The sequence below is a fragment of the Podarcis vaucheri genome (genome assembly GCF_965113315.1).
Source record: "Podarcis vaucheri genome assembly, chromosome: 6".
NCBI classification, from domain to species: Eukaryota; Metazoa; Chordata; class Lepidosauria; order Squamata; family Lacertidae; genus Podarcis; species Podarcis vaucheri.
Genome location: NC_138764.1, coordinates 53,870,656 through 53,897,446, shown reverse-complemented (window position 1 = coordinate 53,897,446; position 26,791 = coordinate 53,870,656). Strand labels below are relative to the sequence as shown.

General features: G+C 45.1%; 1 protein-coding gene across 1 annotated transcript; it reads left to right on the top strand.

Annotated features, from left to right (window-relative positions):
- The first annotated feature begins 782 nt into the window (after positions 1–782).
- On the top strand, positions 783–26,353 carry RAD54L (RAD54 like). The gene is made up of 18 exons (XM_082228576.1): positions 783–1,265; positions 2,114–2,200; positions 3,293–3,412; positions 9,867–9,927; positions 10,839–10,974; positions 11,573–11,642; positions 12,633–12,921; positions 13,456–13,580; positions 14,529–14,679; positions 15,416–15,542; positions 16,029–16,103; positions 18,552–18,682; positions 21,398–21,508; positions 22,110–22,233; positions 22,503–22,581; positions 23,324–23,503; positions 24,431–24,594; positions 25,427–26,353. The coding sequence occupies exons 1-18, from the start codon at positions 1,263–1,265 to the stop codon at positions 25,626–25,628; spliced, it is 2,235 nt and encodes a 744-aa protein (XP_082084702.1). The 5' UTR covers positions 783–1,262; the 3' UTR covers positions 25,629–26,353.
- Positions 26,354–26,791: the final 438 nt, after the last annotated feature.

Here is a 26,791-nt window from a genome sequence, read left to right as displayed (position 1 = left end):
AAAAAGATTTAAAGAGTATATGGGTTTACTCCTGCAGAAGCCATGCTCATTCTTCTTCAGCAAATTTGTTCCTTTTTTGGTGTAGTGGTTTATTTCAGTCTTTCTTTATTTGTGCTCCTGTTTCCTCTCTTACAGGAAATCCAAACATCAAAGAAAAGTTACAATAATGTCAGAAGACGACTAAAGAATAAAAGCGCCAAACTTAAAAGAGTTTCAATTCAATTCAATAGCTAAGGAAAACCCCAATTCAATTAATAAATATGAAGAATGGAATAATAAAGCACAACACACACTTAAGCCCAAAATACACATTTTCCCCTACACTTCACCAGCCAAAATACCAAACTCTTGGGAATGCCATTTAAAAGAACAAATCCACCCATGCTTAAAGTGGTTAAAGCGTGGGAGGTGGGGATAGTCTGTAGGCGAGTTTGCCAAAATCCCCCTCCTCTTCTCTCCTGAATTTATGCAGTTTTTGTTTAATTTCCCTTAGTATAGTATTGCCAGGATTTCTCTTCTCTGTGGATTCCGTCTGTGTCGTGTAACTGCTAACACCCCGCTGGCTGAGTCGGGATCCGAACCTGGGTCTCCTCCAACCCCCAACCCCGAGCCAGAACAGCCTTTGCCGGCCAAGCTGGTGTGTCCTCCAGTTTTTGGACTACAACTCCCATCAGCCCCCGCCACCAGAGTGCCCCGCCCCCTCCTAGCAAGGCTCTTCCTCCTCCTCCCTCCCTTCCCTCCTGTTGGCTGCCGAGTCCTTTTCCTCCCGACAGGCCCCAGGAGCTGATCGATGGCCGCTTCCCCGGTCGGCGTGCTATTGGCCTTGCCTTGGCTGAGGGGCGGGGCGAAACCCTGGGAAACATCCGCGCGGGAAACAGAAAAGAGAGACGCGAGGAAGCGGCTGCTCCTTGCTTCGCGTCCCGGCCAGTGGCTCAGCCCTTTGACGCCCCCCGTCCACGTGCGACCGGCGGAGGGGCCTCGAGCCACCTTCTCCACCAGGTCCCCCCCCCCGCCCGCTTCCCTTTCCCCAACTGCCCGAGGGCTCCGACTTTGCCGCTGCCCCCTCCCCATAGGGAAGGCATTTCCACTGTGCCTCCTCTCGCCCCTTCCCCAATTCAGGCAGCTGCCACTGCTGCCTCCTGTTGCCTTCAGGGTCGCCCCCTCCCCGCCCTTCTTTCCTTCCTTCCTGCTTTCTCCTCGGTCCCTGTTCTTGTTTCCTCCGTTGCTCCCCACAGATGGAAATTAACTCGTCCTGAGAGAAAATGGTAAGCCTAGCGGGGGGTGGGGGGCCGAGAGAAATCCCCATAGGCAGTGCAGGATTTACGTATAAGCTAAACAAGCTATAGCTTAGGGCCCTACTGTCTTGCCCCCCCCCAAAAAAAAATTAAAGGAAAAAAACCCTGGATGTACATTTCCAAAATATAAGGTAAAAAAACCAAATAAAATAAAACCTACATACAGCAACAGTGGCAAATGGCTTTAGATACCTACTAGGTCCATAAATTACCATATAATCAACACAAAAAACAGTGACAATTTGTTGTTGACAAAGGACAGCTGGACATATAAAGGGCCCCATTACCTTCAGTACCTTAGGGCCTCATCAAACCTAAATCCGGCCTTGAGTGGGGAACCAGAGGAATTCCCATAGGCATTGTTAGGCTAAGTTTACATCATGCCGTAATAGAGAAATCGGACTCAGCTAGATTGCTAAAGTAAAAGCGTTGTATATGCAATATACCGGTAACCAATGCTTTTTCCCTTTCTTTAAAAAATGTTTAGGGGTACTCTCATTTTGATTCAAGAAAATTACCATTTTATAGTTCAAATCAGGGAAAATAAATACAGTAAATGGACAAAAGTACAAGGATTCACAAAATGCTTAGGGGTATGCATACCCCTGTGTCCCCCCGGGGAAAAAAGCATTGGATATAACACTGTGACACCAGATGGCTCTGTGGAGTCTAGTCTTTCCCTGCAGGATTTCCCTGTATGACTTGACAACACATTTAACTGCATTGCTTCTTTGAGGTCCTTTGAAAATGCAACTTCCACAGTATGCAGATTCTTAATAGGTCGCTTTGATCTATCACTCTCCTTTTTCTTTTTGCAGAGGAGAAGCCTGGCTCCTAGTCAGCTGGTCAAGAGGAAGCCAGAAGGGAATGGCTCTGATGAAGATGACACCTGGCATCCTGAAACTGTGAGCATCCTGTCAATCACTCTGTTGTACACTTGTGTCCTGCTTTCCTTCCATGATGGAATATGCTGACCAGACCCAGAGCTGCTGAGCTTCAGCAAGGAGACTGCATTGTTAAACCTTATTTGTATGAGGTTTTCCATTCCTTTGCTGTACCCATATATTCTCATTTCTCACTATGGATGTATCACTTGTGTAGTGGCTGACCTTTGGCCATAAACTCATTAGGGGGACTTATCTGTTGGCCTCAGTATATGCAATGTATTGTGGGTCAAGTATAATAATAATAATAATAATTCATCAATTTGGCTATTGTGATTGTTTGTGGGCAAGCATATTGCTTATATGATGATGGATGTATACTGCAAGGAGTTGGAGTCACTGGGACATCCTCAAGCTGGTTGTTCTCTTACATGAAGCAAGCTCCAGTCAATACAGATGCTACATTTTATGTGGTGGCTGGTATATTTGCACCTTGGAGTGTGTTCCTCTAGCTGATCTACATGTGGAAAATGTTTGTTAACCGAAGGATTATCTAATGAAATTCATATTTAAACAATTTTAAACACGCAACTCAACACAGCCAAATCTTACGTATGTTTATTTGAAAGTAAGTCTCATTGAGTTCAATGAACCTTGCATCCAAGAAAGTGTGCATAAGATTGTAGCTGTAGTCTTTTTCTCTTCTAAATAAATAAAAAGTAATTATTTTAGCAACTATTGGAAACAAATTATTTCATATTTGTATCCTTCCCTTCCTTGAGACATATATAGTAGAACTATCATTACAAGTTCTCTAATTGCAATAGCCCTCTTTTTGCTTTATGCTTCTTTATATCCAGTGCGTCCCAACCTCGACAATGTTTCAAACCCAATTTTAAACCATATTAGCCTTCCAAGCATGCTTGCATTTTGTTTTTGCGTTTGACAAGGTTTGTGGCACTGATGGTGAACATCACTTCATTGAAAAACAATTTTTAAAAACCGAAATGCTCAGATGCACAAATAATCTAACTGGATGGTTTTAGGCAGTATGACTGTGGTATGTACATCTGGGTTCTCCAATCCTAATGCAGTATTTCTCATCTTTTCTAGACTCGGAAGAGACAGAAACATGGCAGCAAAGTCGATAACAGGGAGTGTTATATGTCACCTTTCCGGAAGCCCTTGGCACAGTTAACCAATCAGCCTCATTGCCTTGATGGCAGTAAACATGCAAGTGATTTATTTATGTTTTCTCATGCAATTTTGCACAATTAACTTATTCCTGAGGGTGGGAGATAACACAGTTTCTAGTATGGCTCTTTTTTTGGTTGGGTTGTGGATGAACTCACACCACCTGAACGAGAAGCTGTGAGTTTGCAAAAGCTCAAAGGCTATGAGCCAGAAGATCATAAGCACACAGATTTCCCTGCAATCTGCTGTGAAAAAAGATTCTGTGTTATCTGTCCGTAGCCGGCTATAAGAACCTGGTGGTTTTGGATTGGGTTCATAGAGAGAAATGACACTTCTTTGGGATCAACTTCTTCCCAGTTAAATAGTATAGAAAGTGATTTTTATATATGTTCTCTTTGGAATATAATAGGAGAGACCTGTAAAGAATAGGCTGTTTATGAACTGTTCTTTATTTAGGAGCCTAATAGAAATGACTTGTTCAAAGAGCTCCCCAAATGTTTTACAAATAAAATAATAGATGAAATGCAATTAAGTTTCTAAATATATTTATTATTATTTAAAACATTTTCTAAACCAATTGATTCTTAAACTCTCTTAAACCATTTACAAAAATACAAACGTACAAACAGAAAACCATCATAAAAACAGAGTTTTAGTACGTAATAATAGGGTCCAATCTGATGGTCATGGATAGCCTGGGCAAAAAGTGATATCTTTATAAGACTTCTGAAGCAACTGATAGATGATGTTTCATAAATGGCAGGAATAGTGGAAAATACTTGTCATTCAGTGCTAAATACATTTAGTTGGAAGCTGTCAGGGAACTGACATCGGAGGAAAGGGAAGTGGTAGGGCTCCCAGAGACTGGGAGAGAGTCAACAGCCAAAGCAGGGACCAGCAGGGGGAGCGCGGGGTCTCTGGAGGAGGATCTCAGTAATGCTGAGAGAGACGCAGCAGCCCAGGCAGGAAGCAGCAGGGGAGAGAAAGGGGTGAGAGACACTTCGAGCGAAAATAGCGGGGAGGTGTCAGAAGCAACTGCAGGGAGACCTATGCTTCGCCGGAAGCTGTCACGTCGTGAGTCCAGGAGACGCGTTTCCGTTAAGGAACTTCTTTGCTGGAAGCGCTTCCGCAGACAGCCACTGTCGGACTCTACAAGTGACTAGAGCAGACATGTCTGAGGAGCTCTGTCACACACAGAGGTTTGTGGGGTCGCACAAACTCTGAAGGGGCACTATTTTAAGCACAAGCAGCTAATCATCCCCTGATAGCAGTCCGACAGTCTCTGTACGCTGCCTGTGCAGGAGAAGGCATCATGAGCGACCCAGCAGGAGCCGGAGCCGCAGGGGGTGGAGCTGGTCCAAGCTTGGAAGACAGATACCGAGCATTGGAGGTCCAACTTGCGCTGCAGACGGCGAGGCTCGAGGAGAGGAGGGCTCAAGATGCAGACAAGAAGGGGAGAACCACTCAGTTCCCCAGAAAGGTACCAGGATTAGTGCAGAAGTTTGGGGGGGACCCCAAGGATTACCATGCCTTTAGGACTGAAATGCAATATGCCCTGAATGTGCAGTTTGATGAGTTCCCTGATGAGGAATCCCGAGTTGCTTTCGTAATTGGGCATCTTGAGAAGGGGGCGCGAGATTGGGTTCGACCCCTGATGGCAACGCACAACGATATCCTGAAGGACACTATGAAATTCTTTCGTGCAATGGATATCATGTTCTCCAGCGATATTGAGGAGGGGGTAGTGCGCAGACAGCTAATGGCTTGCAAGCAGGGAAGCAGATCTGTCCGTGAGTACTGGACTGAATTTACCATGCTGATTCACAGATTGGGGTGGGATTTATCGGCAGCACCCATTCAGATGCTATTTGAAGAAGGTCTTTCTTCAGCTGTGAAAGACGAGCTGGCCAGGAGCCCCAGGGCGGTGTCTATGGATCAGCTGACCAAATCTGCGCTGACCATTGGAGCGCGCCAGGAGGCAAGAGCCTTGGAGAGGCGGGAAGGGAGAGGGGAACGTTGGAAGGAGTTACGCATTCCAGACATTCCTGAGCCAGCTTTCCCGCCGGCAGAGCCGATGGAAATCGGAACAGCCCGCGCGCGCGCAGTTTCAAAGCCCAGTGAGGGGGTGAAGAAGGAGGGAAAGGGACCCCGGAAATGCTATCTCTGCCAACAGCCAGGCCACTTTGCCAGAGTCTGCCCCCAGAGGAAGGAATGGCAAGGGATGGTGGGAACTGTTGAGGGGGAAGAGCAGGGAGAAACGGAGCAGGTAAAAGCCAACGCCTGGTTGCCAGCAGGGCACTGCAGCCAGGCCAAAGAGCAGTGAAAGTGCCCCTTCCCCAAGTGCCAGTGCCAGAAGCTCCTCGACCTGCTCTAGTGATTGAAGTGTCGCTAGAGTTGCAAAATGGACACCCCCTAAAAATAAAGGCGCTGTTGGACTCAGGCAGCTCCTGCAATTTCATGAGCAAGGAGTTTGCTGCTGAACACCAGATACAGACTATCCCCTTAAGCAACCCCCTGCAGGTGACCACGATCGATGGCAGAGAACTGTTGGGAGGAGGCGTCAGCTTGCAGACCATCCCAATGATAATGAGGGTGGCAAGGCACACAGAACTGATAGCGTTTAATGTGGCCACCTTGGGAGGCGCTCCCATTATTTTGGGAATGAGCTGGCTAGCCCTACATGATCCGCTGGTGGGCTGGCATCAAAGAGTGGTTTCCTTCGGTTCCGCACATTGCTTAGAACACTGCAGGGGGGAAAAGGGGTCAGCAGGGGCCCAAGCCACCCTAGCAGGGACGGAAGTGATGGAGAAGGGGAAGGTGCCATCACAGTATGCTGATCTCAGCGACGTGTTCAGCGAGAAGGAAGCTGACCAACTACCCCCGCATAGGCCCTTTGATTGCCAGATCAATTTACTCCCTGGAGCACAGCTTCCTGTAGGCAGGTTGTATGCCATGTCAGACAGGGAGATGCAGGAGTTGCGAGCGTTCATTGACAAGAACCTGAAGAGAGGCTTCATCAGAGAGTCCAAGGCAGCGGGGGGTAGCCCAGTGTTTTTTGTGGATAAAAAAAACACGGACAAGCCGAGGCTGGTATGTGACTTTCGGGCCCTAAATGCAGTGACAGAGCCGGTGGCTTTTCCTATGCCCAGGATTGATGATATTTTGACCAGGGTGCGAAAAGGAAAGATTTTTACAAAGCTGGACCTAAGGGGGGCGTACAACCTGATACGTATAAGGAAAGGGGATGAATGGAAGACCACCATGTTCACCCCTTTGGGGGCATTTGAATATCTCGTTATGCCTTTTGGATTACAAGCAGGCTCCGCGTGTTTTCAAGCCTTTATGAACCATGTACTGGGGCCTTTGCTCTACAAGAATTGCGTGGCCTTCTTAGATGACGTGTTGGTGTATTCGGAGAATGAGGAGCAACATGTGAGAGACGTCAGAGAAGTGTTGAGCAGGCTGCAAGCCAACAGACTGTGGGTGAAACTGGAGAAGTGTCAGTTTCATACCAAGGAGGTGGAATTCCTGGGGTACCGCTTGTCAGACAAGGGGTTGGCCATGGACCCCAGCAAGGTTCAAGCGGTGCTGGAATGGAAAACACCCAAGACTAAGAAGGATGTGCAGAGGTTCCTAGGGTTTGGAAACTTTTATCGTAAGTTCATCCGAAACTTCGCTCACCTGACGGCGCCCATCACGGACTGTCTCAGCAGCAAAAAGAAGTTTGTTTGGACGGGGGAGGCGGAGCGAGCGTTTGAGGAACTGAAAAAGGCCTTCGCCTCTGACGAACAACTTCTACATGTGGATTTACAAAAAAAGCTGAGGGTCGAAACAGACGCTTCTGACAGAGCCATAGGGGCGGTGCTTCTTCTGCAGCCGGGGAAGGAGGGGTCCGAGTGGCGACCGTGTGCCTTCTTTTCGCGAAAGCTGAACAAATCTGAGAGAAACTACACGGTGTACGACCGGGAACTTCTTGCGATTTATGAGGCCTTCCGGAGATGGAGGCACCTACTAATTGGTGCACAACAGAAGGTGCAAGTGCGCACGGACCATAAGAATCTAGAGTATTGGAGAACTGCGCGAGTGCTCAACCAACGGCAGTTGAGATGGGCCCAGGAGTTCTCCAAATTTAACTTTGAGATTTGTTACGTACCAGGCCCGGAGAACGTTAGGGCGGACGCTCTCTCACGCAAACCTGAATATTTGGAGGGAGAGGGTGCACCCGAAGAGACCCATGTCATTCCCGAGGATCGCTGGGTGTGTGGGGCGGCATTGGTGGGGCTAAGGGAACTGATAGAGGGAACGGTGCAGGATGAATATGCCCAGGACAAACTCAGGGGTCTCAGGAGGGAGGGAGACAAACCCGGGGGTTTTGAGGAGAGAAACGGGGCGTTGTACTACAAGGGAGCGTTATACGTACCTGAAGGAGAATTGAGGGAAAAGGTACTCAAGCAACTGCACGATAGCCCCACAGCAGGGCATTTTGGGCAACACAAAACCATGTGGCTGGTTACCAGGGAATTCTGGTGGCCCAAGGTCAGGGAAGATGTGCGGGAGTATGTGAGAGGGTGTGACCGATGTCAACGAGCCAAGGGGGAGAGGCGGGCACCGGCAGGTTTATTAGAACCACTACCCACGCCGGAAAGACCATGGGAGGCAGTGGCAATAGATTTTATGACTGATCTGCCCAGGTCCAAAGGGAAGACAGCCATTATGGTTGTGGTAGACCTGTTAACCAAGATGGCCCACTTTATAGCCTGCTCACATGCGGTCACAGCAGAAGAAACTGCTAAATTGTTTGTGGAAAATGTGTTTAGATTGCATGGTGCCCCCTTGAGGGTGGTTTCGGACCGAGGGAAACAATTTACTTCCAGGTTCTGGAGGAAGCTCATGAGCTTATTGCATGTAGAGGTGAATTTTTCCACTGCCCGCCATCCAGAAACCAACGGGCAGGCGGAAAGAGCTAATGGTGTCCTCCAGCAATATTTGAGGTGTTATGTGAATGACAGAGAGAATGATTGGGTGGAGAAGCTGGCGTTGGCAGAATTTGCCTATAACAATGCGGAGAACGTGTCCACGGGAATGAGCCCTTTTTTGGCCAATCACGGGTGTCATCCCCGAGCCTTCCCAGGGGGGGAGGGGGAGAACTGGAGCGTTCCAGCCGCAGAACAGTTCGTTGAAGAAATGGAAGCGATCCATCGCCAGCTCCAACTTAATTTAAACAGGGCGAAGGAGGAATATAAGAGGCAGGCAGACAAAACCAGAAGGGAAGGAGAAAGCATTAGGGTGGGGGACCAGGTGTGGTTGTCCACCCAAGGGTTACCATTTAAAGGAGGTTGTAAGAAGTTAAGACCCAAAAGGCTGGGCCCATTTGAAGTCACGCAACAGGTCAACCCAGTGGCTTTCAGACTCCGGTTACCGAACCACATGAAGTTGCACCCAGTGTTCCACAGATCATTGCTGTCACCGTATATAGGGGACAGAGAGGGGAGGGTCAATAGGGGACCAGCTATGGAGGAAAAAGAACACAGCTACCATGTAGCGGAGATTCTCGATTCCAGGTGGAGGGGAGAGCAAGTAGAGTATTTGGTAATGTGGGAAGGGGAGCCGGAGTCGGAAAACACCTGGGTCAGGGCAGAGGATGTAGATGACGAGGTTTTGATTGAAACTTTTCATCAGAGATTCCCTCGGAAACCCCAGCCAGTGGCGAGGTTCCGGAGGGAATACTTCGCCACCACCGACGAAGAAGAAGAGTTGGAGGGGTTCGCTGATTCCGAGGTGGAGGAGGATTCAGCGAGTCGGAACGAAGACCGATGGAGGGAAATGTTCGAGACGTCGGAAGATGAAGAGGATTCTTTTAGGGGTTTCAGCTCCTCACCGCCCAGAGGAGAGAGTAGGGGCGGGGGAGAGGGGGGCCCTGGAGGGGAGGTGGATGTCAGGGAACTGACATCGGAGGAAAGGGAAGTGGTAGGGCTCCCAGAGACTGGGAGAGAGTCAACAGCCAAAGCAGGGACCAGCAGGGGGAGCGCGGGGTCTCTGGAGGAGGATCTCAGTAATGCTGAGAGAGACGCAGCAGCCCAGGCAGGAAGCAGCAGGGGAGAGAAAGGGGTGAGAGACACTTCGAGCGAAAATAGCGGGGAGGTGTCAGAAGCAACTGCAGGGAGACCTATGCTTCGCCGGAAGCTGTCACGTCGTGAGTCCAGGAGACGCGTTTCCGTTAAGGAACTTCTTTGCTGGAAGCGCTTCCGCAGACAGCCACTGTCGGACTCTACAAGTGACTAGAGCAGACATGTCTGAGGAGCTCTGTCACACACAGAGGTTTGTGGGGTCGCACAAACTCTGAAGGGGCACTATTTTAAGCACAAGCAGCTAATCATCCCCTGATAGAAGCAAAATCTGCCAATCTCAGTATAAAGTTCATTATTGCTTACTGATTAGCTTGAAAGGTATTTTTAATGTTAAACTAATGAATATTTTATACTTTAAATCCCAGGAGGCCTTTATTCGCAGCATTTTGTCAAAACCTTTCAAAGTTCCTATTCCAAACTACACAGGTAAATCCATGGGGTTTCCCTCCTAACATTAAGTCTTACTTCGCCATCTGTTAACTCTGAATGTGTAGAATAATGAAGTTTTGTGTGTAAAAAAGAAAAAAAATGTATTAAAAATGTTGAATTATTAAGTGGTGGGCTGTAATGCTTATTTAGGCTGCCCTCTTATGCATGTTTACTTGAAAGTAAGCTTCTTTGAATGTAGTGAGACTTATTTCCAAGTAAATATGCATAACACTGGTCTATAAGTCATGTTGACTTACAGAACCCTAGATTTTAGTTATAATTTTGGGTCTCAGACTTCTTGAATTTTATGAAATGCCACCAAGTTTCAAAATGCACCTGCAGTTAATGGGAGAAGATAGACAAATATGCTTCCTTTGCTGGTTAGTTGTATATGGAAATTCATAGACTGAGTTGATGATACAAGCATAAGCTACGTGCCAGATTTATGGGTTCATGAATCATTCCTTGATTCATTAACCTAAAACTTGTGAATAATTACTGTAGTTACACCTTCAAGTATTGGTCTAACTATCCTTTATTGACTAAGGGCACTCTGTGTGTGTGTGTTTTCTGATGAAGTCTGGATTTTTAGCAATTTTGTTCAGGCCAGGTTTGGCGATAGAGATTTGGTGCTGTAGTTCAGAAGCTCTGTAATGGAACACCAATTTTTTTTGTTTCATGCTACTTGCTGCCTTCGTGCATAGTCTCAATCTGATAGCAATGGCACACCAGACTTAATGAGATATCTCTGCCATGTTTATTCTATAGCTTACATCTCACACATAGTACTTTATTATTGGGGCTATCTTTCCCTAAAAGTCAGTGTGTTGTCACTGTAATAGCATATTTGACAGTCCTGCGTTTACTGAAAACAGTCAGCTTGCTGCTTTTTCTTTGTCCTCTTTCAGGTTCCCCAGGCTTTAGAGCTCTGGGTATCAAGCGTGCAGGACTCAGGCATGCTCTCCATGACCCTTTTGAAGAAGGAGCTCTGGTGCTCTACGAACCTCCACCTCTGACTGCTCATGACCAGCTGAAAATCGACAAGTGAGTTGCTTCCTTCCAACCTCCCCTCTCCCCACACCCAGTATGTTCTGTTCCACCATTTCAGCTTGGTTTGTGTATCTGTTTATATTTTGACAGATCTTAGAGTCGGCATGCAAGCTTAGTATTCAGTTGCCATTTTGCAGTCATTAGGCTGATTCATCTCCCATAATGGAGATGCAGTGGTGGATCACACCACTTGTTTCACACAAGAAAACTATCCAGATTGTTGAGGATGATTGATTCAGAAGGACATGAAGCATCGTTCCCTGTTCAGTAAATTCCTTACAAATATATCTTTATCAAACACAAACCACAGTGTTCATCGTTGCTTGCTCATATTACTGAATTCTGTGTCCCCCAGTAATAAGATAGCTGTGCATTACTTCCTCTGGAGGGATGCAAAGCATGTTTGAATGTTGCTACGACTTTCAACTGGGTCTAGTTGGTTTTGACTGTGAAAGTAGCCACGTGGTAGGAGTCCCTGTCTTGTGAAGCAGAGTGGTGCATTAACAGGCCTTGTGCCCCTTGGGAATATCCTTCAGAATAGTGCTTTGACCTTTATGCCTGCTCTGATCTCTCCTTTGTTTCTTACCTGAAGGGACAAAGTGCCTGTTCATGTTGTGGTGGATCCTGTTCTCAGCCGTGTCTTACGACCCCATCAGAGAGAGGTGAGTTCTGTGAGATACCAAATGCAGCAGTAATGCTGCTCTGAACTTTTCACTGCATTGCCTCCATCGGCAGGTTCCAGCATTTTCTTTCACCCTAGAGAGTGGTCCTCTGGCAAGTGTGAAGAGCATTCCTAAACTTGAGGCTGTGGGGGGCGGGGGGGGGGTTGTTGAGCAGGTGCCTAATGACACCTCCCAGCTTCAATATAGTGGTACCTCGGGTTAAGTACTTAATTCATTCTGGAGGTCTGTACTTAACCTGAAACTGTTCTTAACCTGAAGCACCACTTTAGCTAATGGGGCCTCCCGCTGCTGCTGTGTCGCCAGAGCACGATTTCTGTTCTCAACCTGAAGCAAAGTTCTTAACCTGAAGCACTATTTCTGGGTTAGCAGAGTCTGTAACCTGAAGCGTATGTAACCCGAGGTACCACTGTATTGGGAGGAAAGCTAGGGGATTGCTTGATAACTGTGTGGCCAAGGGCCCTGAAGCACCTCCTCTATGTAGGGTCAAACCTGCAAGTCCCTGCTGTGCTCTGAAGCAGGGGAGGGGAGACTTCCTTTGCTGCTGCTGTTGGGAGATGCTGGGAGCCACTGTGCAGCAATGGCCAAGGACCCCACGCCCACCTGCTTACTTTTCCTGCAGCTAGCACACTTCACACACCCCTCCCCCCAGGCTTCTGTGTCTGCTGCTTCTAGCTGAGTGGCTGCAACCATCTTTCCCTGTGCTTCAAAGGCCAGGCTAAAATGGCAATTCCCTGCACTATGAGCTGTGACACTATTGGCTGTCGTTGGAACCTGTGCATTTCTGAGCAAATCTTTGTGTCTCTCCAGTTTCCCAAGCTCTTCTGTTTCAAGAGCAATGTTGTAATCGGTATTGAATACCAATAGCTTCCTGTGCATCCAGTCGCAATTTGCGCAGGTGCTGCTTCATGCACAATATCACTTTTCGTCCTGCAAGTCTATTCTAATACAAGGGAAACGCTTTCCGTGCAGGGGGTGAAGTTCCTGTGGGAGTGTGTGACAGGCCGCCGCATCCCTGGAAGTCATGGCTGCATTATGGCAGATGAGATGGGTCTGGGCAAGACCTTGCAGTGCATCACTCTGATGTGGACGCTCTTGCGCCAAAGTCCAGATTGCAAGCCTGAGATCGACAAGGCCGTTGTGGTCTCGCCTTCCAGCCTGGTGAAGAACTGGTACAATGAAGTGGGTAAATGGCTTGGAGGAAGGATTCAGCCACTGGCTATCGATGGCGGCTCCAAGGAGGATATAGACAGAAAGCTAGGTATGGAGGCTTCACCATATGTGCTTTTAAAAAAGAAAGAAAACGATTTACTGTAAAGCAAGAACACTACATAAGCTGTATTGCCTCATACTAAGTTGCGACAATCATCACATTCTTGGCAGGCTTTAATTCAAAGATTCATGCTGAGGAATTTGATAAATGGTTTCTACAGTTGTGAACAGAGGGTAAAAACAGCAGAGCTAGCAAAGGACTAGAGACAGGTACATAGAGGACCTAGTAAGAGAACTTGGGTCGGTAGCTTGTGGGACCTGGATGACCTAGACTCTTCCAGCTCTGCCATGGATCTCTTGAGCCACTTTGAGTACTGGAGATGAGGGAAATAATGCATTGTGATTCTTTGGATGTAAAAAACACTTTGTTGCAATATAGCAGAACACAAAAAGTAAGTGTAGAGGTAAATGTGGGATGCACAGTTTTGCAAAACTGCTTATTCCTAAAGCTTACGCTGTCTCTCCCTGGCTTCCAAATAGACCTCACTTATTTTTCCTTTGCCGTTTATATTTTTCCTAATAGCTGGGTTTATGAACCAGCGAGGCCTAAGAGTCCCATCCCCGATCCTGATTATTTCCTACGAAACATTCCGTCTTCATGCTGAAGTCCTCCAGAAAGGGAGTGTTGGGTTGGTCATATGTGATGAGGTAGGTGGAAAGCAGCTGGTATTCTCGTTAGTGAGAGGTGATCGAGCGCCCATGGAGTCAAAATTTGGCTGATGTCACTCGGCTTCAGTGGTGAGCCTGGGCAGGAATTTCTAGCCACTCAATTGGCAACATGCAGGAAGGTTTGCCCCAACGCTAAGTGCAGCTGAGGGCTAAACCCAAAGTTTCTGTGACTGCATGGTTAGCAACCACACCAGCGGTTCTTAACATTTAAAATGGATGGGGGGTGATATTGGTGCATCAAAACCATAAGGCAGAGAGCAGAATTTCAACCTTTCCTTCCCCACCTGTTATCCTGATGCAAATAGAACCCCTTCCCCAGTAACTAGCAGTAGAAGGCAAAACTCCCCTTGGTGCAAGAGTATTATTATTATTTTTTAAGTGGTGTTGCTATCCCTGTGCCAAAGAAGCAGCTTGATGCTTACAGCACCTGTTCTCCCCTCCTGGCTCCCCATGTCTTGCAGTTCTCTCAGGTACTAGGGATCCTTTAAGAGGGAGATGCCAGGGATCTGAACCTGAGACATTTTGCATGCAAAGCAAAAGAGCTCATCCCCACTGCCCCCCCTTGTGTTTTCCCAGAGGACCTATATTAGATTTAGTCCCATCCCATAATCTTGTATAACTACTTTGGTTCATCGGAAGCCTTTGCAACGTATCCCTTCTCCTTTTATTAATTATTAGCACTTGTCATTGCTTCCAGTGGTTAGCTGCTAGGACATCATCGTGCTCTTCAGGTGTCTTATAACTAGCAGTTAAGTAAACCCACTGGCTGTGGGAGGGGGGGGAGGGTTGCAGTAGGAACATGTACCTATTAGTATATTTCTTATTTTGCAGTGCTTAGATTTAATCTTGTCTGCAGGTTTATAAGATAGGTATATTGATTCTGCAAAAGTAAATATGCATGCATCCTGTTACTCTTTCATTTTTCAGGGTCACAGGCTGAAGAACTCAGATAACCAAACTTACCAAGCTCTGAACAGCCTGAAAACTGCACGGCGAGTGCTCATCTCAGGAACCCCCATTCAGAATGACCTCCTTGAATACTTCAGTCTAGTACATTTTGTCAACTCGGGCATCCTCGGTAGGGACTTCTTTTTTAAAACAACAGCAACAGCAGTATAATAAGTCTGAAGTTGGCAGCCCAAGTTTCTAAGTTCCCCACCATAATGACTGGGTGTGGGGAAGTGTGGTTGTGTGCTGCAAGTGTATATCAAATTGCCACTCACACTGTGTTTCACACATTATTATAGTGTAGCTCTGTTCCACAGAACAGTGGTGAACCATTTTATTGGAAGATGTGGACTAATTAAAGTGCTGATAACTTTGGAGTTCCAAAAAAGTGTGAACCACCTCGTGGGAGTCTGCTAGGGAACCGTTTGGGAACAGAGTGACTATATTTCCAGCTATGTCATATGCTTACCTTTCAATTTTGGCCCAGATGTCTGCTGTGTCTGCTTTCCTCAGCATCTTATTAAATGACCAAGGTTCTGTCAATGTTTAAAAGTGTTGTATAATTGGATCTCTCATTAAGTGAGAGCAGGTGGGACTTGAAGGCGTAAGTGATGATGCTTCCAAGGCAAAGGAATGGCTATTTCTAAAGTTTCACATGCCTTTCTGAATTATGAGGTTCTGCCTGATCCAGAAAAAAGCTGTTGTCTAAACCTACTAGGCTACAGAGACATTTACGTGCATCAGAAAGTTTGAAATGCAATGGAAGACATGTTTGAAATAGTTAATAGCATTTAAAACTTGCAACAGAATATAGAAAATGAAAGGTAGGGCTATTCCTCATCATCAGGTTTTGCTTTTTTGGACAGGGACAGCTCAGGAGTTTAAAAAGCACTTTGAAATTCCCATCCTGAAAGGCAGGGATGCCGATGCAAGTGAAGCAGGAAGACACAAGGGAGAGGAGAGGCTTAAAGAGCTGATCAGCATTGTCAACAGGTGAAGTTCACAAGTTTCCCTTTTTTATCCTAGGAGCACTTTATTTCCCTAGTTCTAACTCCACAGATTGTGCTGTGGTAGTTAAAGCTACTTTGACCCTGGAAACAGCTCAGTTCATTATTGCTCATAATTCATCCCTGTAGTCTCTGATAGAGCTCAGAAAGTGCAAATCCATTCATATTTAAGTCATCACCCAACAATTGCTATGGGTCATGTACAGTCAGTCTCTCCAAATTGATTTTTTCTTCTCATTGTGACGCTACTGTCTCTCTTGAGTGCTTTGATCGGCTGAGAAATAAAGTGGGTTTTGTTTTTTTTGCTAAAATGGATGTTCACTTGTTGTCAGAGCTCATGCATGCTGATCAAAGTCTGCAGGGCTGTTATCTGAAAGATCTCTGTTAACACCAGGAAGGTGTTCTCCCGGAAGATGGTCATGAGCTTAGGTATTCTTGTTAACAGCATTAAATTTATTTTGTTCCTTTCTAGGTGTCTTATAAGGAGGACTTCAGATATTCTTTCCAAATACCTTCCAGTGAAAATAGAACAGGTGGTGTGCTGCAGGTACAAGATGCAAGTGCAGCTTTTAAAAGAAAGCACAGACTTTTCAAACTTAATCAAGAAATGTGGTGGATTCACTCTTGCCTTGCTAAGCAAGAGTTATTAGAAACGTTCTGATCTGTGTTACTCTGGGTGTTGTGGCAGAATATTCCCTTTGCCCCTTTTCGTAACAGCCAATTAACCTTCCTTCTTAAATTCTGCTGAATTTATCAGCACAATGAATTCCTTTATTGGAGTCACTATATTTTTAAAAGTTGTGCTTAATTTATTTTAGTATGTAAGTGCACTGATCCTAGGTAACTTGCCTCTGAATGAAAAGGAAGAAACTGAGTTATTGACATATATAATATCCCCCCCCCCCCCGGCAAAGCAAAAAAAAAAAGTCAGCATAATTAATTCGGTGATGGAGCTTGCCTCAAAACTATTCTGAAAGAACCACATTCATCTAGATGTCAGAGAATAGTGCCTTTCTTAATCTGCTTAGCTACAACAATGGTTTGTGTTGTTGTTTTTTGCTTTTCATCCAAATCTAATCGTACCCTTTATAAAATGTTCTACATTAATGAAGTCAGGAAAATAAATCACGTTTTTAGATGCTATTCAGTATTTTTGTGTGTGTTTTAAAGAATGTGCAACTCATTTGTTGCACGTCAAATAGCTATAAACTGCTAGATGATGTTGGACCTTTAAAAAGAATGCTTTTTTTTAAAAAAAGTATTTTTCTCTATGAACCTTAATAAAATGTATTTAAAAACAAATAAAAATAATGCTTTTAAGGCACCGGGTTTCAAGCAGCAACTTGGTGAGCAGCAAGATGTGTAGACAGGAGGTCTTTCCTTAGCAGCAAGGTTGAAAAACACTGACTCTGTAAGGGACACCATGTCCTAAGACAATCATGTATGCTAATAGTAGGAATAGCTGTATGAAAGATGTGATGAAACAGCCACCCACCAGTGCCTTCCTGCTTGATAGTTTACTCTTTGGAATGTCACTGATGTTCTGAGAGATTCTGGGGGAAATAAATTTTCAAGGTTAGGGTGTAGGTCACTGAGAATGCAGCATTCTGACTTGCAGTCTTTTGTTCTGGTTTGAGCATGCTGGCAGAGTTAATAGCATAAAAGTGAGAGTTAATGCTGCCAACATGACTAGCCTTCCGCCTCTAGATATTTGTATTTTTAACAGTGATCTTAGCATGGCAGCTTTGAGACTGTGGAAAATGGAGCTTTATTGTTATTAAGAGTCCAATCTAAAGACCAGTTTGTGAATTAAACGAATGAATTAAAAGAAGAAGAAAAACCAGACTCTGGAGAATGGCTTTCTTTTAAGACTAGGGTATTGCACAGGTCCACCAAAGTCAGTGACAATTTAGCTCCTCTTGTACACCAAGTTTCCTTCTGAGTTTGCAAGAAGGGGAATTCAGTAGCTCAAGTAGGTTATACCCTTTGGAAAGTTTTGAGTTACAGTATTTTTTGCACCATAACACTCACTTTTTTCCTCCTAGAAAGTAAGGGGAAATGTCTGTGCGTGTTATGGAGCGAATGCCTGCGGGTGGCGGGGGGGATCTGCTGCAGTTGTGAGCAGAGGATCCATGGTTCCCCTTACTTTCCTCCTCCGTGGCTCGCTTTGAAACAGCAAAGCGGGAGAAGAGCCGCTGAGTGGGGAGGAGAGAGGGACAGAGAGCCTGCTTGCTTTAAAGGAGCCAACCGGATAGGAGCCGCTTACACTCGTGTAAGCGGCTCCTCTCCTCTCCCGCTTTGCTCCTTTAAAGCAAGTAGGCTCTCTGTCCCTCTCTCCTCCCCACTCAGCTGGCTATATAGCAGTAAAGTTTTTCAGTGAGCCAGGGAGGAGGGAGAGAAGCAGAGCCTCTTCTGCATTATTAGCAGCATCCTTCTCCACCCACCCCACACGTGCTCCTTGTCCCTTGAGTGCTTTTCCTTCCCTCCCCACTTAAAACGTGGTTACAAAGCACGGATCCACATGGATCCTCAGGGTTTTTGCACTGGGTCACCCCAAATTCACCATCAGATCACATAGCATGTCCATGGCTACAGCTTGCACACAAAAAAATCACGCACCCACTGTTGCCTGGGGCCGCAGTGGTGCAAAAACGTGGTTACAAAGCATGGGTCCACATGGATCCTCAGGATTTTTGCATTGGGCTACCCCAAACTCACCGTCAGATCACATGTCTGTGGCCACAGCATGAACCACAAAAATCATACATCCACTGTTTCATTTAGAACATTTTTTTTCTTGTTTTCCTCCTCTAAAAACTATGTGCGTGTTATGGTCGGGTGCGTGTTATAGAGCGAAAAATACGGTATTTTGCATTAAATGTTCATTTGGGACCTAACCTAAGCGATTCCAACATGGATTAGATAAGATGGGATTTTTTTATAGTGTTTATCTGTTCAGTGATTGGAACATGACTGATGTCTCGTTTCACCTCAGGCTGACTCCCCTTCAGGCAGACCTGTACAAACGCTTCCTCAAGCAAGCAAAGCCCGCTGAGGAACTGAAGGAAGGGAACATGAGTGTTTCATCCCTTTCCTCCATCACATCGCTGAAGAAACTCTGTAATCGTAAGTCATCCTGTCAGTTTATGTATACAATGCCCTGTGCCAAGGACCCAGAACATGGAACAGAAAGTTAGAAACAAGATAAATCTCTGTTGAATGGTTTGCAACCTGAAGTTGAAGTGCTCTTGTGTACTAGAGCCCTGGTCATTAAGATGGTGTTTTTAAAACACTTCTGCTAAGCAGTGTTAGAAACTGAGATATGAAAGCAAGGAGCTAAATAGCACCTTAAAGCTAGGTTATGGGCGCAACAACAGAATGTCTAGGTGTACTTTTTTATAACAAGAGTTCAAAGCTGAAAATGAATGAACTGCAGCTAAAATATTATGTTCATTCTTCACACGGTCTAGTCCTTCCCCTGATCTCTTAAGAGGGTCTCTTCTCCAATCTTCAGAGAGTACCTGGAAGTGGAAAGGCAGAAAAAGGTCCTCCTTTCCTTCCACTCTGCAATTTTACTCTGAAATGTTAGGCGCAGTACTGCGCCCAGAACTCAGAAACTGCACACACTAATGAAATTCCCTGTCACAAAATGTGCCTAGAACAATGGGAGTTTCAAACACTGCTGCTAAGGCTAAATTCCAAAGCAGTGATGCTGCATGGCAGTTAAAAAGAATAAATTACGTTTTGTAGGTATCGAAACAAAATAGGGTTCATAATCTTGGCTCACTGTGTTAAGGGCATGGGCATTTTGGGTCTGAGGAATAGAAAAAACTCAGTTCACAGTCTCTGATTTCCTTGTTGGAGAAAGTGAAGTTGCTGCACTATATTCTTCAACTTCTGTGCAAGCGTAAAAGAAGCATGCTCTTCGAAAGGATTGGAAGTATTTTTGTATGTTGTCTCTCTCAGTCATCTAAGCCACCCCTGAACCTCCCCTCTTGGAACTCCGCAATTTATAAACTAAACTGCTTTTTCCGCCCTGAGGAAAAGCACAGTTGTCTAAACTGGAGCACGTGCCTTCTTTTGTTTTTACTGGTTTTTCACAAGCCCCTGCATTTTGCTTTATGCTCTAAGTGGGGATAGGCAGATGTTTGTCCCATGTAAAGATTTTCCATGTTTAAAGTTTGAGACTCTGGTGCCCTCTTCTGGACTCGAGTTTGCTTGGGCTGGTGGCTGGCCTTCTAGTGCCTGAATAATACATTGGGATACAGGCTTCTTACTTACAGGACCTTGCAGCAATGCAAAAATGTGCTTTGCCTCTCCACACCCTCTTGGGTTTTAGCTGGTTTTTAAAAAGTAATCTTAAATTTTGAATCTTAGCACTCTCATAATTAATGTACACATTTTTAATCTATTGCGTAATGTGACTATGGGTTTAAAATCCCTACTATGCATGCTCATGGTTTAAATGCTTGGTTGTGCTATTTTTGAAATCGGGAGCAGATAGTTTGGGTTTCTTATGGGAAATCAAGGCACACTTAAATGGAAAGAGAACTAGATAAGCTAGCAGTGTATATGGGCCAGTGTGGAACAGAGGATGCTGTGCAGTCTGGATGAATGCAGAGATACAGGTTCAAAACACTGCTTAGTTATGGAACAAGCAAGCAATTATGAGCTACATTCAGAAGGTTACTTGTGGACCGAGGAACACTTGATGTGTGAAAAGGAATATATACAATGTATGGTAATTTATTGTCAGAGAAGCCCCCTAAATCAAGGGCGGAAAACCCGTGGCCCTCCAGATGTTGTTTGGCTCCTCCCATTAACCCCTGGGCAACACAGTCAATGATCACGGTTGATGGGAGTTGTAGCTAAGCAACATCTGGAAGGCCACAAGTCCCCCCACACCAGGGGTCTGCAACCTTTAAGACAAAAAGAGCCACTTGGACCCGTTTCCGAAGGAAAAAAAACTGGGAGCCGCAAAACTCGTCATTATAAAAATAACTTTTTTGTCACTTTTTTATTATTTCTTTGTTTGACCCATCAGAATTATTCCTCATAGAAATAAATGTTAAATTAACAAGTTACCTTTTTTTTGTGTGTGTGTTCTTCACTCCCCTTCAAAACAGTGACCAGCATACATGCCCCCTTTCAATGCAGTGACCAGCGTACATGCCCCTTACAATGTAGCGGGCGGGCGGGCGGGCGGGAAGGAAGGTGACGTCGGGACGGTGTGTGACTAACGCACGCACCGCCCCATGTGACGTCACAGCCAGTACAGCGCCCGCCACAGTGGGGAGTGTCGGGGCGCACAATGCACCTCCTCCCCTCACTAGTATCCGCCCCGGATACTACACAAGTAGTATTTTTTACACAAAGGTGTAAAAGAGCCACATGCGGCTCCGGAGCCGCAGGTTGCAGACCCCTGCCCCACACCAATTCTACATAAAAGTTAGTGATTTAAAATGATCACGTGTAGAGTTATAGTTTTCAGGTACTAGACCAGCCTTTCTCAACCTAGACGTTGTTGGACTACAACTCCCATCATTCCTAGCCAGCATGGCCAGTGGTCAGGGATGATGGGAGTTGTAGTTCAAGAACATCCGGGGACCCAAGGTTGAGAGAGGCTATACTAGACCACTGCATGTTAAATACAGGGGGAGATTATAGAACTGTTTAGATGATGATGATGATGATTAGGCGTTGCAGTTATTTCTGTCCAGAGATAATAGGACTGTGTAAGGAAGCTGTTTCCGTCACATTAAGACCAATCCTTCCACCTTGCTAAACAGAAAGTGTGTCGACTCCAGTTCTGTGCAGTGATTCTTGATAACTTTTCTCTAGATCCTGCCCTGATCTATGAAAAGTGCGTGGAGGAGGAGGAGGGGTTTGTGGGTGCTCTGCAGTTATTTCCTTCTGGCTATAGCACCAAGTCCCTAGAACCTCAGCTCTCAGGTAAATGTTGCTGCAAAAACGTATCTGTGTGAGAGATTATATTGGGGATTGATTTCTCAGCACTGTTTATAGCAGGGGTCTCCAACCTTCCCAATGGGCATCTGTTGAGAGAGTGTTGTGGGCAGAGTCACAAAACTACTGCCAAGGGGGCGTGGCATAACACAAAATCGAAGAGCAAATAGTCATTGCTGCTCCCTGCGGTCCTCCTGGACAATCTCATGCTTGTCATGGGAAGTCAAGTCACCTGTGTCCTGCTGTCCCCTGGAATCCACACAGTACTGATTCCTCCCCCTGCCCCATCAATGATGTTGTTGTTGTCTAATAGCAGAGAGCATCCCCCAGTATCCGCTCTTTCTGCCCTGGTGCATCTCTCAGTGTCACACACACACACTTGAGCAGTCCACTGCCTACAGTCAAAAGAGCCCCTCCAAGGGCAAGAGAAGTGCCTGCCATTTATTTAAAAATTCACAAGGTTCACCAGGCTGGAACCCACAGGCACTGTGTTGTCCTTGGTTGCCAAGGAAAGCCTTTGCATCTGTGGGCATTGGGTTGGCGGTTCCTGGTTTTATAGCGTTTGTATTCATTAATTTTTTTCCTTCAGGAAAGATGCTGGTTTTGGACTACATTTTGGCAGTTACGAGGAGCACCAGTAATGACAAAGTAGTCCTAGTTTCTAATTATACTCAGACGCTGGATCTCTTTGAGAAACTCTGCAGAGCTAGAAGGTATAATGACTGAGAGGTTGTGAGTATTTGAGAGAGAACCTAAGAGGAAGTCTTCCTTGGGAATGATGGGTGCAGAAATGATGGGTCAGGCTTGGCCTGATGTCTCCATAAATCTATTCTAAAACTCTCCTCCCCCGGTATTGCCTTAATTTTTTCCTGATATTAAATTCACTTGTAGAACTATCCCATATGAAAGGGGTGAAATTGCAGCTATTTCAAGGACATATTGGTATTATGATCTTAATTTGCCCTCTTTTTGTGTCTGTCAGGTACCTGTATGTCCGTCTGGATGGCACCATGTCCATTAAAAAGAGAGCAAAGATAGTGGAGCGTTTCAACAGCATTTCTGTAAGTGAAACTTCCAGGCTCAATTTACACCCTATCTAGTTCCACCCTTTCTACAAAACAGGGCAGAAGTGGTTACAATATAGTTTTCCAGTAAAAAAGCCTCTTTGGCCTCCTGCATTTTAAAGCCAGTTATAGCCAAAATATGTACCCCTGCTTGAAATAGAGGTATACTTGCAATAGGAAAATATTTTCAGCATGAATTTCCAATGAGCGTTCATGGCTGTTACACAAATCCAGTGATGTGATACAGACATGTACTTTGGTGCATGATCCCTTCTCCAGTTGGGAATCTTTTTTATCCGGTGTCAAGAAAACCCAGCATGGTTAGAACAGAAAGAGAGGAGGTTGATGTGGAGTTAGGATGGATGCTGCATTATCGCCCTGTCGAGATTTGTGCCTCTAGTTTTCCATCAGTGTTACTAAGTCTTCTAATTATAAGCTTTCATGTACCGGTACGTATTACTGGTTGGAGAATACACGAACAAGTAGTACCGATAATCTTCGGCTGTATATATATTTGTAGGACAACGGCTTGTGATGTTCTTCACTACAAAGTTGGAAGAGCCCAGTATCTTTAGACTGAAAGAAAGAAAGAGTAGTCTATTAACCAACGTTTGTGCTCATTCATTTTTGCATACAAGATAAAAGGATAATTTGAAGTGTGTTTTTGCAGAAATAACCTACTGAGTCAGCAGTATCACTTGTGCTGGGCACCTAACTTGAGTTTCTCTGGTCCCCCCAGAACCCTGAATTCATTTTCATGCTGAGCAGCAAAGCAGGTGGCTGTGGCTTAAATCTGATTGGAGCAAACAGACTTGTGATGTTTGACCCAGACTGGAACCCAGCCAATGATGAACAAGCCATGGCCCGGGTCTGGAGAGATGGCCAGAAGAAGACCTGCTATATCTATCGATTGCTTTCGGTAAGACTTGGGTTCCAGCCCTGCTTGTGACTGTCCTCATCGCAGAGTACGGATGGCAAAGCTTGAGTCTGTTGCAAAAAGAAACGAGTTTGTAACAGGTGTCTGATTTCCAATTGCACAAGGGTAGCTGGTGTCATGGCATGCAAAAGCATAAATGTTTTGAACGGACTACAGTGGAGCCTGGTTTTTTACCAATCTGTTATGATAGTGGGCATGCGCAGTGATGTAAAGCGAACTAAAGCTTCATCGGGACATGTCCCAGAGGTAAATCTTTGTTTAGACGCATATCCCCATCAGGCTTAAAGGTTAAGGCCAATGGTTTTCTGCTGTTGCCTGAAAACTGAAGCCACAGCTGCTTTTGGATTATCTATCCTGGTCTTTCAACCAGGAGTTTATATTGTAATATTTTATATATATATAATAATGAGCATATAGTGTCCTATGGCAAGACCTTAAAGTAGTTAAAGTTACAAGTTGAAACAGAATAAAAATAACGTAACTGGCTAACATATAACACCCCATTTAACAGTTAAGCACCCTACAGATGTGAAGTCTTTGGCCAAATTTCAGAGCCTTATTCCTTATTTACATGCTGAACAAGCTATACAGCAGGCTTCCTCAACCTCGGCCCTCCAGATGTTCTGAGACTACAATTCCCATCATCCCTGACCACTGGTCCTGCTAGCTAGGGATCATGGGATTTGTAGGCCAAAAGCATCTGGAGGGCCGAGGTTGAGGAAGCCTGCTGTACAGGATTGGTGCCCAGAGGGCAATTTTTTGAGAAGGGAACAATGTGAGGAATGGATGGCACCATTCTTCACCCTTGATTGGGAGTGCATGGCAATTGGAATGTGGAAATCAGGTTCTGGCTAAAGAACATATAACGCTTATAAGGATTCTCGGGCCTTTCATTTTGTATCCTTTTAGACAGGGACAATTGAGGAAAAGATCTTTCAGCGGCAGACCCACAAGAAGGCTCTCAGCAGCTGTGTCGTAGATGAGGAGCAGGATGTGGAAAGACACTTCTCTCTTGGCGAACTGAAGGAGCTTTTCACACTCAACGAGACCACCGCAAGTGATACCCATGACAAGTTAGTATTGGAAGAGCTGTGGGTAATGTGTTGGGGGACACAAATGAAGGCTTTTGTGTGGTATGTTTATCCAGAACAAGTAAGAGAAATTATCCCTATGTTCAGTCTGTATATGCAGCAATAGATTAGGACCACATCAGCCCACCATGTCCCTCTCTACATGATCATGTATTGGCCTTAACATTTGTGTAGGTTAATGGTATTGTGAGCTGTATGCCTCAAGCCTTGCAGTACACAAATGTGCCTGTCTGTTGGACTCTATGTGAGTAGGCCCCTATAGAAACGTGTACTGGTATGATCCCAGTTCACCTGCTACTCATGCTGATTGGAAGTGTTCATTTTTGGGTTTGGATTAAATTGCTTCATAGGACTTTAGTGTGTGGCTATATGGTTGTAACCCATCCTGGGACCTTTTGATGAAAGATAGGTAAAATAAATCTTAAAATAAATATATATTCCTAGGGCTCTAAACCCTCTTAAGAGATTATTAGTGTGCTTGAATGAAGGTCTGAATATCGTAACTTTACTTTGGGAAGGGGTGTGTATGTGTGGCTTTGTATACCAGGAAAGATGGAAGCAAATGTTTTAATCCCAGTTTTGGGTACACGCACTGATTTCTGCCTAGACTTTCTTCATCGGCTATTATCTTTGTTGGTGTCATGAGTGCATTTCACCTAGTAAGTAAAATAGAGCATGCTTCTAAACGATACAGCCTTTGCAAACAATAGTGTCTTCAAGATTGCAAGCCCTTTAAGCTCAGACAATGAAAGCCCGGAGATAAAGTTATGTAGAGGCTCTGGCCCTTGTTAGCACAATGCACTCTTCGTTGCAGGATCAAGTGTCGTCGCTGTGTGAATGGCCATCAAGTCAGGCCACCTCCAGAGGGGTCTGACTGCACTTCTGACTTATCCCAGTGGAACCACTGTGCTGAAAAACGTGGACTCCAGGACACAGTCCTCAAGGCTGCTTGGGATGCTGCTGTCACCTTTACCTTCCATCATCATTCCCATGAAGAACAACGGGGGATTCCATGACCGTTGGTTTGAACTGACTTTCTGAAACTCAGGCTATTTATTATCCTGATCGACCCCGTTTAAGATTACACTTTTTCTCCCATTAATGCTGTGGAAGAACTTTATCTTCTTTGGTGTTTCAAGGCTACCTTTACAAAAGTGGTAGGCCAAATCAGTTGGTCATAGAGCATTAGTGTAATTATGTTTATGAAACCTGGCATGTATGAGAAGACCGCAACAGAAAACTGTTCACTTCTGATCATGGAATTGGTCCCATGCTACTTTATCACTCTTTGGACTATGTTACTTGTTGTGAAAAATGTAAAGACATGCCTACAAAGTTAATTTTTCAAGAATAACAGTGAACAATGGATATACATACAATCTATTGAAACTGAATTTCTTGCTGTTAAATAGTAATCAAAGATCTGTTTTAATTCTGATAATGAGGTAAGGCCTAGTGTAAATAGAATCTGGAAACCTCAGAATCAAAGCAGATGGAAGAAAGAAGTCTGTTTTTCCACTTGAAACTCAGATGGTTGATACCTTAGCTCTCCAGGCAGAAGATTCACTTAAAGAAAATTGAGTTCACGAGTACCGGGGCAAAATATTTCTGTATCTTAACTCCTTAAGCTTATTTATTGACTCTCCACAGCACTGACTTTAAAAGATAGTGATAACATATGTGCCAGTTATCGCTGTCCTGTTTTTATAGAGTAAAATAAAATGTAGACTGCAGTACTTCGAACAGCAATGTGGGGCTTAACTTGGTGGGAGGACTTCTAACATTCATATGAGTGAGCTGTTGGGACTTCACCTCTCAACCTCTTAAACCAGTCAGCATCTCATCCTATGAAGCTTATGTAACAGTAATTTTAGGGGTGATTGTTATAAATGGAAGTGATCAGTCTTCCTTTGCATACCTAGCCATGGCTGAAACCTTGACCTTTGAGGTTCAGGGGAAGTCAAAACACTGCAATCCTGTTCATGTCTCCTCAGAAGTGCTGAGTTCAAAAGTTTAAAAAGGTAAAGGTACCCCTGACCATTAGGTCCAGTTGCGGACGACTCTGGGGTTGCAGCGCTCATCTTGCTCTATAGGCCAAGGGAGCTGGCATTTGTCCGCAGACAGCTTCTGGGTCATGTGGCCAGCATGACTAAGCCGCTTCTGGCAAACCAGAGCAGCG

Excerpts from the sequence above, each read along its gene's own strand:
- RAD54L (XM_082228576.1), top strand. Across the intron at positions 2,201-3,292 it reads ACACCTGGCATCCTGAAACT|ACTCGGAAGAGACAGAAACA; the intron begins GTGAGCATCCTG and ends CATCTTTTCTAG. Across the intron at positions 13,581-14,528 it reads GGTTGGTCATATGTGATGAG|GGTCACAGGCTGAAGAACTC; the intron begins GTAGGTGGAAAG and ends TTCATTTTTCAG.